At 35.8% G+C, this 12995-nt stretch overlaps 1 protein-coding gene across 1 annotated transcript in view; it reads left to right on the forward strand.

The window, feature by feature from the left end:
* Positions 1-8710, forward strand: part of nufip2 (nuclear FMR1 interacting protein 2) — a 32173-nt gene extending 23463 nt beyond the window's left edge. The window contains exons 4-5 of the mRNA XM_069910533.1: positions 2469-2501; positions 3354-8710. Of these exons, the coding sequence (XP_069766634.1) occupies positions 2469-2501; positions 3354-3406 (86 nt within the window). The 3' untranslated portion in view covers positions 3407-8710. The remainder of the gene's footprint in view (positions 1-2468; positions 2502-3353) is intronic.
* The last annotated feature ends 4285 nt before the right edge of the window (positions 8711-12995 follow it).

A 12995-nucleotide genomic window follows, 5' to 3' on the forward strand; every position in this document is an offset into this window, starting at 1 on the left:
GTAAGCGCTCCAATGGATGTTGAGGATGGAGCGGAGACAACGCTGGTGGAAGCGTTCTAGGAGCCGTAGGTGGTGCCGGTAGAGGACCCATGATTCGGAGCCGAACAGGAGTGTGGGTATGACAACGGCTCTGTATACGCTTATCTTTGTGAGGTTTTTCAGTTGGTTGTTTTTCCAGACTCTTTTGTGTAGTCTTCCAAAGGCGCTATTTGCCTTGGCGAGTCTGTTGTCTATCTCATTGTCGATCCTTGCATCTGATGAAATGGTGCAGCCGAGATAGGTAAACTGGTTGACCGTTTTGAGTTTTGTGTGCCCGATGGAGATGTGGGTGGGCTGGTAATCATGGTGGGGAGCTGGCTGATGGAGGACCTCAGTTTTCTTCAGGCTGACTTCCAGGCCAAACATTTTGGCAGTTTCCGCAAAGCAGGACGTCAAGCGCTGAAGAGCTGGCTCTGAATGGGCAACTAAAGCGGCATCGTCTGCAAAGAGTAGTTCACGGACAAGTTTCTCTTGTGTCTTGGTGTGAGCTTGCAGGCGCCTCAGATTGAAGAGACTGCCATCCGTGCGGTACCGGATGTAAACAGCGTCTTCATTGTTGGGGTCTTTCATGACCAGTCCTATTCTTGAACTAAAAATTAATAACATTATTGCCACGGATTCCAAAATACTGCTTGGTGATGAGGTACATCATAAAATTATAGTGGTCCCAGTAAAGAGCTTGGTTTAGGGGGAGGGCGAGAAATGCACAGCAGGTCACTGAAGATATCCATAGGGAGAGAAATGTTACTGCTCAGTGCCTTTTCAGCAAAACTAAACTCTTTCCTCACACAAATACACCTGACCTCTTTGATATTCCTAGCATTTCAGATTTTCAGTATCCATATTAATTTCTCGTGGAATACGGTATAACATGTACCTGCTTCCTGTCTCTTTTAGTGGGTGGAGCTGAAGAGGTGCTTTTGAATTCTTGTAGGGAATAGAGTGGATAAAATTGACTGAAGACTGGCTTTTGTAATACTGGGAATGATCACATTTCCAGCTAAACATGGTTGTGAAGCTTCAGTCTTGTCATTAGCACTCGTATACATCACTGAAGGCAGTGATGGATGTTCTGTGATCCAATGCCTTTATTGCCCAACATTAACAAATAGGTTTGAGGTCACTGGTCTCTTTTTTAGACAGAAATGTTTCGACCAGGTTTGCTTTTGAGACCATATGGAATTCTTCTCTAGCTACCCAAATTAGTACAGATATTTGATGAAGAGAGATGATGTCTCTGATCATGTAGTTGAATTCCATACTGTGAGGGTGACATTTCTGAATTGGAAGCAAGGTGTCTGTTGAAGTTAACTATTCTGTTCATGCAGTTTTATTATTTTTAATGTAGAAATCATGCATTGACTCTAATTGAGTAGGGCATTATGACTCTAATTGAGTAGGGCATTATTTTCTTGGCATTTCCACCCTTCAGTTGAAATAGAATGGATCTGAATATTAACTTGCTTTGTCTCCCTAACTTTACAGAATCCCATAATTGCTGTACCATTGACTGAATTTGTACCAACTTTTATGTGACTGAAATATCAGCAGAATGCTGGAACTATCCAGGTTAAGTGTCACAAAGAAATGGTTAACATCTAATGAAAGATGATGAACCTGAAATGTTAATTCTTTTCTCACCAGAAATGCTGCCACACTTGAAGGGTTCCAGTCTGAAACATTGACAATTTCTTTCTCCCATTGCTGCTGCTTGACCTGTTGAGTTCCTCCAGATTGTGTTATGCTGTATTTTGAAAGTTTTCGTACAAAACGAGTTAAACTGCTATCATATGTTGGGGATCAAGAAATCTGCAGATGCTGGGAGCTTGTGCAGTACGAAAAAGCGCTGAATGAACTCAGCCTATTATAGAAAGTAAAAAGGTATTCCAGCAGATACATCACGGTAACTAGTCCTTCTGGCTCAAGCCCACACTGCCCAAATATACCCATGTGCTCAATTAACCTTCCAACCCCTCAAGTCTTTCATTTGTGGGAGGAAACCCATGCCAACACTGGGAGAACATACAAACTCCTTACAGACAGCGTCAGATTTGAACTCGAGTTGCTTTTGCTGTAGCATTGTACTAACCATTACACTAACTGCTGCCCTCCAGAACTGCTGGAAATCTCGCAAAATCGTTTGGTATTACTTAGTCTTGTGTACAAACTTGTTCATTTTAGAAAATGAGTTGTATATGTTTGAGCATTTATAAATTACTTTGCAGACATGGAAATGTCTTTTAAACCAGTGTGTCATCTTTCCCGTATGTAACAAGTTCCACAAACTGGGTGTTCTGGTGTACTCTTTGGAAATGTACAAAACTAATGGTGTTGCTATGAATGTATCCCATTGCTTTGTGGCTTTCTCTGCAAATGTATGACCAAAGTAAATTGTTCATGGATTTGATTACAAACATTTTGTTTTTCAGAAATGGACTCTATATGGAACCTGCATAAACAAGGTAATCACAAGTAAAACTTTGAGCTTTGAGATGTGTTCTTTTAGAATGGCTTTGAATTGCAGGTTGCATATTTAACTAAAGTTTTTAAAAGTTGTAAAACCCATGGGGATTGGTAGATGCCAGATAAGTGAATTTTCCGGTTGCTTGAGATTGCATGTTGTGTGCTTTGTAAACTAACAGTGAGGTGTGCCAATTTTAAACCCGTACTTTATACCTATTTATTTTCTATGTTTTTATTTTGCTTGCTGCTTGAGGCTGTAGGTTGCTTGAATTCCAGATAACAGGGGTTTTGCAGTATATTCGAGTTCTATAAACATCAAAACTTATAAATATGCATACTCTCGACTGGAATTCTGCCACCTGTGCCATAAATATTTTATTTTTTTCCTCTCCTATACATCCTATTGGATGTCACTTTTTAAATGTGCACTCCTGCTATTTAGATGTGTGACCCTCTTTCCTTCAATCAAGAACATTGCAAGATGATGCACCGGGCCAGAGGCCAAATAACTTGCACTGTTCCTTGTAGTATAAAGTTTTTGTATTACATGGATTTAATGCCTTATCACTGTGCTTGCCACAATTCTTAGATCTGTGTGAAGTAATGGTTTCAGTGCTATTCCTTGGAGGCAGAGATCTTTTTTCTTTAGAGATTAAATAACTGCAGTTTTTAGTGTATTCCTTTGTGTTATATGTGATCATGTGAATTAGATCTCCTCCAACCTTCGAATGAGAATTAACTCAAATTGCCAATGAAGCTGTACTGTAATAAATGTTTTGATTTTCTACTTGCATGTGCTTAAATGGAAGTATTTACATCTACATTAGAAGCATTTTTTTTTCTTTTTGCAGATCCTTCAAGAGTAGTTACCTATGATGAATCTATGGACCGTCCTGGTCAATGAAGTCAGCTTAGTGAACTACCTGTTTTCATTGTTGCTGCAAGCCACTGTCTGGAAGCAGTTACGCTCCTTTTTAAAATCATCTCTTCAGCAGTGGGCCAGTTCAGGAGAAACATTCAAAACAAAAAAAAAATTAAAAAAAAAAAAAAAGAAACTAAATTTGAGTGAGTGCAAAGAGTGTGTCATACAGTTATTTCGATAGACTCTTGGGTATTTAATGACCTCTGGTACTGAACTTAAACAACAAAGCAAAACCTGAACGCATTGAATGGTGAACTTTTTACTTAAATCTGGTTCTTAAGATCCTACTGGTGTAAAGTCAAGCTCCAATGAACCACTGAAGGGGCTGTCCCACTTCACAAAGGCTGCATTTTGCTGAGAGTGCACCAAGATTCCACATGGGAAAACAGGAGGATTTGCAGAACTTTTTCAAAGCCCCCCCAAAAAGTTATGCTGGAATAATGCCTTGAAGTACAGTGTGTTTTTTTTTCTTTTTCCTTGCTGCAACATTCTCAGATTTTGCTGGGATTAAGATGGTCAGTTTGGCCTTGGGGAAAATTGTCTTAACTCATCGCTGGAAAGAAATAAAAATCACAGACAACTGCAATATTAAATGATGCAGGTCTAATTGTTCACTGATCAGAAAGCCCATGCTCCACATATGAAGGGTATGTTGTGTGAGATGTGGAGTAATTCAGCTTGGGTATTTAATGTTGTACAATTCTTTTCCTTTTAATTTTTGTTAAAATTTGCCATTGTATGTGTTAGTAACATAAACTGCACTGCTTTTGCTATAGGGGCTTACATTCGCTGTCCTTCTCTAGGCCATTTAAAATATCTCATTCAGTAGATGATTTCCTTGTTGCGTATCTGGCCTTAACTATTACTAAATGACATGTATTGCTTACTATGCCCTCCTTTCCCTTTTTAATATCACCTTGCTTTTTAAGATGCATTTTCATGCACTATATACCAGAATCGTGCAACAAAAACCTAATTTTTTTTAAAAAAAATAAAAAAAGTAGATTTTAAAAAGTCAAATTACAATTGGATTACTCTCCTACATCCTCTTACAGGACAATTTCTGTCAAAATTGACTATTTGGTTATTGAATTCTAATGCATTCTGTGTAGTCCACAGCTTTATTGCTGCTTCTAAACTCTATTAAAGATATATTTTTAATATGAAAAATGTGCTTGGATTTTACAAATCAGCAAAGTGCTTTATGGTAATATTAGAAATGAGTGAAGAGTGTGCAGGCATGGACTTCTGAATGTGCAACGGTAGTTATTAAACACTACAGCTTGTGCAGCATGCAAGACTAGACGCCCGAGTGGAGAGGTTTGTTTTTAACGTTCCTGTGGCTTTATGCTGTGACTTGCAAAGTAAATGTCCTCTATCTAATTTCTGCAATGTGGTTGTGGAAAATGTAATGTGCTCAACACAGCTCCTCCCCAGATGCTTGTGCTTTTTCAGTTTGGTTATTTTTCAAGAACTAGAAAGGAGTTAACCCTCTAATTTGCTTAATAAACTAAAATCTTACAATGCCAAATATATTTCTGCTGATCTCATTTTAGAAGAAAACAACTTTCTGGGGAGCACATTTCAAACCGGCATACTTTTTTCATGAACAAAAGTGTGCTTGCATGATGGTAGCCAGGATTAAATTCTGCGTGCAGTATCTGTCCAGCTACTATAATATCAAGAAAAGCTTAAGTATGCCTTTACACGCCTGTATGAAAAAGCAGGAAATCACTGTCCTTTCAAATTTTTCCAAAAGAATAGAAAGATTTTGCATTTTGTTTTTGTCAACTTGATGTGCTACCTTAAATGCAAAACTAATATTTTAAGTTTTAACTAATTTCCAATAATAGAGCAACAGTTAAATACACTTGTGAACAATTCAATGTAGTACTGTTTTAGAATTTCAACCATTTCTTATTTTGTATTGTGAGAAGAAAATGTATTTAGTCACATTGGGAAATTTTTACTCAGATGGCAAACAGGAAAATGTCATGTTTTGGGTAGATGAATTGAATTTAACCATAAAGCAGTCAACTACTAATTTCCAATGTCTACTAAAGCTAGCTTTTAAACACTCATCCATCAATCCCCTAAAATGAGTGGTCGGGCAACCCAGTACATGTTTGGTACTGTACATATTCTGGTGAATTAGGGCCACACGACTACTGGGTTGTTCCACCCAGATTTTGTTGCATGTTGTTCTATCTTGTGATCTGTTACTGTCCTCTAAGCACTTAAAATTTCTTAACTTTTAATCTATTTTTTTTTTGGATAGGCATGTAAGTTTTAAGTACACTTCAATCATTTGTGACTAATTAGTACAATGAATGCCAATGTGTTACTGTTGTAGGTGTAACATTTTCTGCATCAGTTGTTAGCATAAACCAAATACAGTGTAGGCTGCGGTTCCCCTTCTGTGAAGAGACTTAATTTTGGGAAGAGGGACTGAGTGTGTGTGAGTGTGTGAAGTGTGTTTGTGAGAGAGATCTATACAGTATCTGGTGCATACGTTTATTAGTATTCAGAATAAGAACTTAATTTATTTTGTGCCATGTGTTTTCATTTCATAATTGAATAACATCATAGGTCTAATTATTGTAGAATGGCACTCAGCAAGTAATATAGCATAGGTTCTTTAAAATTTGTTGCTAAGATACGAACTAATCATGTTTGAAGTCTTTGATACCTGTTTTATTTTTTTTAATCTTTTTGTAATGCAATGTCAGTCCAGCTATAGGCCTTGCAGGTCAGCCTTTTTCATTCCATTTCCCCAATAGTGTTCCCTTTTTCCAACACAAAAGGCTGCCAGAACCTCAGGGAGTTAAGCTGTCGACATATATATGTGCTCCATGTTTCGCCCATCTTTGTTTAAAGAAACTTGTTAGTTTGTGTTTTTCCCCCAAATAGAATGTTCTCAATTGTACCATCAAAATTGATGGAATATATGGTTACCAGGGCTTATTAGTTTTAGTTCTTTAATGCAAATCTTGTTTGTATGTCACCATAAAATTAATGTATTTTAAATGCTTGCTATTGTTACTAATTATAATTTAAAAACAAAAAAAAAAATAAATTGTAAATAATGTGAGATTGAACATTTTGATCTTGCGGAAATTTTGTTAACTACAGCTTGGAAAAGTTTTAGCTGTTCAAACCTTCAACAGGTCTTTAAAGGTTCTCTTTCCCTTGTTTCAAATGTCTGTTTACAGTAGTGATTTAGGTTGTATGTAATTAACTAAAGCTGCTACATGGAATTTCTGACCAGGCAAGGAAATGGTGGACTCAGCATAGAAATGTGTCATGAAATACATAAAGTGTTGAATATGATGTGCTGCAGAGCTTGAGTGCTAAGGAGTACAATACCTTTTCTGACACATTAGTATAATGCTTCATAATTATTTGGTTGCTCAGTGTATTTGAGCCACTAGAGTGAGGATGGTGACTGGAACATGTTACTGTGTTCAAATGCAGTATTTCTTAACCATGACTAGCATTTAGCAAAGGGACACATTATTGGCCATGTATTTCCAAATGAAAAGACATGGTCAATGGGTTTGAGTTCAAGAAGTTCCTGTTTGCTTCATGTGAGAGAGTAAAACTTTACAATATTTGAAAAGTTACTGATTTATACAAGAGCAATTGTAGCTAACATTCTACTTGGCACATTTGTGATTGACTATTTGATGTTGGTTTCTCACATGTTATGACTGACCTAGTATTAGTAACCTTCCTCCCTGCAAATAAAACATGAAGACATCTGACGTGGAAAATGGGTGAGGGATGCAGGAGAGAAAGTCAGTAGCCTTTGGTAGAAATTCAGAGGATAAAATTGCGTTTGTCATATTACATAACACAGAAATTGGTATTGATAATGATGTACTTACATTATTCATCTTGTAACTAATTCATAGCTAGAAGCTCTTACTTCAGGAGACTAGCAATTTTTTTTGTTGCAGATTTGGTCTTGTTTATTGCAGTGTTCTTGTGCTTGCATTTTGACTTTGTGTGTTGGTGAAAAGATGCATGGGATTTTTTTCCAGTTTAGTTTTAAACTTGTGCTCTTCAACCAGGACACTTTGACTTTGTCTTTAGTCACTTCTCCTTTATTGTAGCTGAAAATTTGAGGGGAAAATTATAATTTAACTACATAGAATGGCCATAAGATAAATGCAAGTGACGAAAATATATTTAGTTAATGCCATTAAAGCTGAAAAAAAGAACAGCATAAATGTCAAAACATAGGATTATTGTTACAGCAGTATTGGAGTAGTATCTTTTGACATGATTAGATTAAATGGCCTGAGGGCTTTAAGTGGAACAAACTATTTATTGTGCAATTATATGTTCTCCTTATATAATGGATGTATTCAAAAGTACAATAACTTTTCAGAAACTAGTTTTCAGTTGGTTGTTTCTTTAACACCAGATAATATACCACAGGAGGCTTTGCAAAATTCACCTGTCAACCAATCTATCGTCTTGCTGCTGTATTGGTGATGTGGTATAATTTTTATTTATTGAATTGGAAACTCTGCAAATCTCATATGCCAAAAATTGGACAGCACATTATACAGTTAGCACCTTTTGATTTACGAAGATACGGAATTAGCCTCACTCTGGACATTGTGTGGCCGCAGGTCTACAATTTTTTTAAAAATTATCTGTGAATCCTGAATGTGATCTTTTTGTGCTGAGTAAAATACTGTAATTTCTTCCTCAAAAAAACCTCTGCTAATTCTGCCTTATACGGAATCCCTCTGTGTATCATTGTGTAAAATCTACTTCCTGGGCTGCTTGCATTACATTAGAAACGCATTTTGCACACTCAGGTTTTGCTGAAGCTCCAGTAATGTTTGCTTGAGCTGATGGTATTGAGCTATGCACATGTTTTTGAGTTGGTCGATTTCTTCCCATCAGTACGTTTATGTTGGTGTGTGTGTGAGTGCTGTACTTTGCAGTTTAACCTTCAGGGTCAGGTGAACATATTTTGATGGGCCAGTGGACTGGTTAGTTGTGCAGAATTGTTCCTACACCCTTAACCCTTTGAGTTAACACAAACATCAAGAAGTTTGTGGATTGCATTGCAAGTTCAGATTCTGCTTGCCTAGAGCAGAAGTTCGATAAATAAAATGGCCCAACTTTTTTTTCCATGTATTTGTCGCCTATTTGTATGTCTCACAATTATTAAAAGCTATAATCTATATCACACATGTTTTAAAAGTTCTTATTTCTAACATTTGTAAAGAACTGCATAATTTCTGATTAAACTGTTGCTATTTTCAATTAGTGTCAATTTTTGAATTTTGTTTCAAAAGCCATAGGAGAATTTATATAGTATGTTATCTTGTAAATGGATGTTAATATAAATAGGTTTACAGAAATGTATGGGTGATGGTTTGGCCAAAATGTATGTTTTTGATTACTCCAACAGACCTCCACCAGCACCAAACTTGGAATACCTTTATCCAAGTGATTTGGATGCCTCTTAATTTACATAGGATTATGAAATATCTATTTCTTATTTGATCAAAATAATTTTAGCATCTTGAGGACTTTTTACTGTAAAACACCAGTACACGTTGGCTTAGTTCTTTAGAGAATGGCTTATTTTTATCTAAATAGTTTCTGTTCAATATTTGGTCTCTAGTTCAAATCTTTTACCTGTTGGAACAGATTAATTAATGCTTGTGATCAAAAACATGCATTTAAAATTAATTGCCAGACTTAATGTACAGTACCTTTCATGAGCTCCAGGAGTTAAATTTTTATCTATCTGTTAAAATCATTCCCTGCAAAGTGGCCTTTGTCATTTTTTTATGGCTATAACAGAGTATTGAATTCCTTTTCCATTAGAAGTTCAAATACATTTGGAACAAATGTTTGGCTAAAAATTCTGTTCTCTAGAGATCTCTATTCAATCCTAAATTGCTTGTTTGAGGAGAAAAATAAAAACAAAATCTATTCCTACAAAGTAATGGGGCACAATTCTCACAAATTTGTGGTAATTAATTCCTTCATTTGGATCAGTACAATTTAAATGCTTGAAAGAAATTTATCAATACAAGAGGAACTCTTTCCTTGCTTTGTGCCAGTTTGTGTATAATAAATAAATATATATATATAGATATATAAAAAGATTATTATCCAAATTCTAAACTATCGTGATTTAGCTGGTATGAAAAGCACAGAAACTGATCCTGGATGCTACCATGTGCATGAATTCCTGTGTAAAATTTGTAACAAGAACCCATGGAAGACTTAATTCTTGGGAGTTGCCATGTTTTAGATAATTATGGTTTGCCCAATCTCCCTTTTTATATTTTTGTAACCCCTCCCCAAAATAAACTAGTGCGCCTCTCTGCTATCATCAGATGGTTTGAATTCTTTGCAAATGTGTAATGGCTATAATTGCTTTAATTTTGCAATCCATATAAATGCTGAAATTGAAAGTATTAGACTTGCAAAGAAAATGCACATGGTCCCTTCCCAGAGGAAGAGATTGTCTGGTGTTGTGTTTGAGTATGCGCATAGATATATATATATATATATATATATATATATATATTTTGTCTCTGTTGGCTATAAATCTGTAAATCTGTCATGCATTTTCATCTTGTGTCCCAGTGATGAACTACCAAGAAAAATACATTGCATTACCTCCTTCCTCTTCTGAACTATTGGAAGGAAAAAGGTGATCTGGTTAGTGACACTGTATTTAAAACTCAAAACTTGAAATCAGCATTGTGAATCTTGAGAGGAAAGATAATTTTATGAAACAATCGTTTCTTAATTATTATTGGAATCAAGCTTGTGGATAATGGACTGTTCTTGTGCAAGTGTATGTTATAAATTGACTTTGTACAAACTCTTGACCTGGGGCATGGGACTGTGGCCTTAACACATGGCAACTCCAAAGTAAATGATATCTGAAAAATTATTTTGTGATCCAGTTTTATTATGTATGAAATTTCTTTTGTCTGAAGTTCTTAACTTTGAAATTCCTTTCTGTATTAGGTTGTAGCTGTAAAAGTGAATTCCTGGCAGCATTAGCCATGCCATTTAGCTCCAGGAAATGGTTAAATTTCGGTGCAGGCATTTCAGTTTTGTTTCCTTTCAAGACTTAAGTCATGACTGTCGACTAAGTTCTCACTGACAATCATGGTACAAAAAATTGTTCAAATAAAACTCTTCTGCTGCTTTATTTTTCTGCAATAAACTTTTTGTTCCTTTTTTTCTCTTTACTTACATCATGTTACAGTTATGCTTAAGTAGACGATGTTCATTGCCTTGGTAGTACAGGGGTAATACAGGCCATGAGCATAGATTTAATCATATTACTGTATATCTGCAGTTCTTAAAAAAAAACGTTTGCAGTCAGTTCTATGACTTTATGGGCTGTAATGTCACTTGCAGTTCAAATTGTGTCAGTTAAATAGGGATGTGGTTGAAAATGTAAACATAGCATTGTATTGAGGGCAAATGCATGTGTGCATTAATCCAACTGAAGGATTCCATGGACGGGGGGGGGGGGGGGGCGGAGGAGAAAAAATTGCAAAGTAGTTTCAAATTGACTTGAAGTTTTTTAAAATATTGTGACAAATGAAGCACCTTCACGCAAAACAAGAACGAGGCCTACATGTGTGTTTGTGTTCTGTGCCAGTCTATTAGTATTTAGCGAATGTTGATAAAATCACAGCAAGGTTTGTTTTATTTAAAAGAAACAGTGGCTTCAAGATGTGTTTTAACATTCTATGAAATTAGTCTGCAAATACATTTTGCAAAATACAGAGTTGTGCAAATGTGAATCGTCTTCCATCCTGATAACTTCAATATATCAGTGATCAGTGTAGTGTCTCAACTTTTTCTAATTGATTTTAATAAATCATTTACAACACATCTAGAATAGCAAACCTTTCAAAGCACAAGTGCTTAGTGTCTGATTTTTATATAATTAAAAGTGAAGATTATTCCCTCGTATACTATTCAATTGTCTTTTAATCTGCTTGGCTAATTTTGAAGTGATCTGGATTTTGAATTAATGTTTGTGAAATGTCTAAGTATGAATCTAATCTGTTCCTTCTATGCATGATATCTTGTCATCCAGCTCACCTTTGTCTGGCCAAACACCTTTAATGGTGGGATTGTCTGAGAAACCTTTGGTGCCAAAGGCTGTTACGAATTTTTAACTGTGCACCAATTTGTGAATATGAAGATATCATGCCAATTGTGATAACATTCACCAAGAAAGAAATACAGTATTACAAATCATTTTTCTTAATGACTTGATAGTGATTTATGAAGCCCAAAACAGAATTTATCTTAATATTTCCTTTGTAGAACAAAGAACATTTGCAATTTTTATGTAACAAAGGTTGACTTTAAATGTTTGGACTTTCGGGACGTGTTGGCAAAATGTAAAATAAAACTGACTAGAGTAGAAAATTCAAAATCTGAAGTAGCATAAAAATCTGAATATGTTGAGTAGCATTTCTGGAGTGAGAATCATTCAACGCAGATGAGGTATCATTTTATCTCCATATGAACAGTAGTATAGAGCAAAACTGCAAATTGATTAGAAATGGAGTTTACATAGTACATAAATTTGAGACGTGTAAATTTGGCAATGGTAACATAGAACAAAGCATTTAAGTCTTCCAAAGAGATGAAAATATAGTGTTGGCAAGCAGTATAATCTTTTTAATTTAAACATACTGCACAGTAATAGGACCTTTCGGCCTACAAGACCGTGCCACCCAATTGACACCTACTATAATGAGGTGCAACACGAAAGTGTGCAGATACTAGTAAGCACACAAATGCTGGAGGAACACATTTCTGTGCGTTTTAGTATAGGCAATGATCTGGCCAGTACACTAAAATAGCATTAGATATTTTTAAAGAGAACATTTATTTAAGAGGCTGCAGAAGGAGGATTTTTTTGTCTTGAAAGTAGTACAATGGGTATGCTTTGAATTTTGCAACTAGCCATTGTGGCACAGGGTGTCCACCCATTTACACAATTTGCGCTCCCATTTCCCCATAACTACAAATTACTCTTAAGAGCTTCTCTGACTTCTGGAAAGCCTTAATGTTTTCACCATCCATTTAAGCAGTGGTTATCACTTTATAATTTTTTTTGTACAGAGAGAGAAGCAAGAGGTCTTTTTCCCTGTTCACCCTTCGTCTCTTGTAATTCCCATCCAATCTTTTAAATCTGCATTTGCCTCCCAAATCTCATGCATACACCCTTTTTAACTGGAATTGTCTCACAGGAATTGGTTCCCCCTAGCTTAACCAATAATAATTGCAGATTTTAAAAAGGATGTACAGTGTAAAATTAAATTGGTCTAATAATAACCCTTTTTGCAATTTGGCTTTCATGTGAAATTTCTCTTGCCTGGAATTATTCTTGCTAAATCTTTCTTGACCCTCTAGGACAGTGGTTCTCACATACCACCTTAAGTAATCCCTTGCTAACCACCAATTATCTATGACATAGGATGGGTGGAAAGAAACGATGGAAAACCCGCTGCTCTAGGATATTTACATTCTGTGTGCCTTTCTAACT

Source organism: Narcine bancroftii, chromosome 14, assembly GCF_036971445.1.
Source record: "Narcine bancroftii isolate sNarBan1 chromosome 14, sNarBan1.hap1, whole genome shotgun sequence".
In the NCBI taxonomy this organism is placed as follows: domain Eukaryota; kingdom Metazoa; phylum Chordata; class Chondrichthyes; order Torpediniformes; family Narcinidae; genus Narcine; species Narcine bancroftii.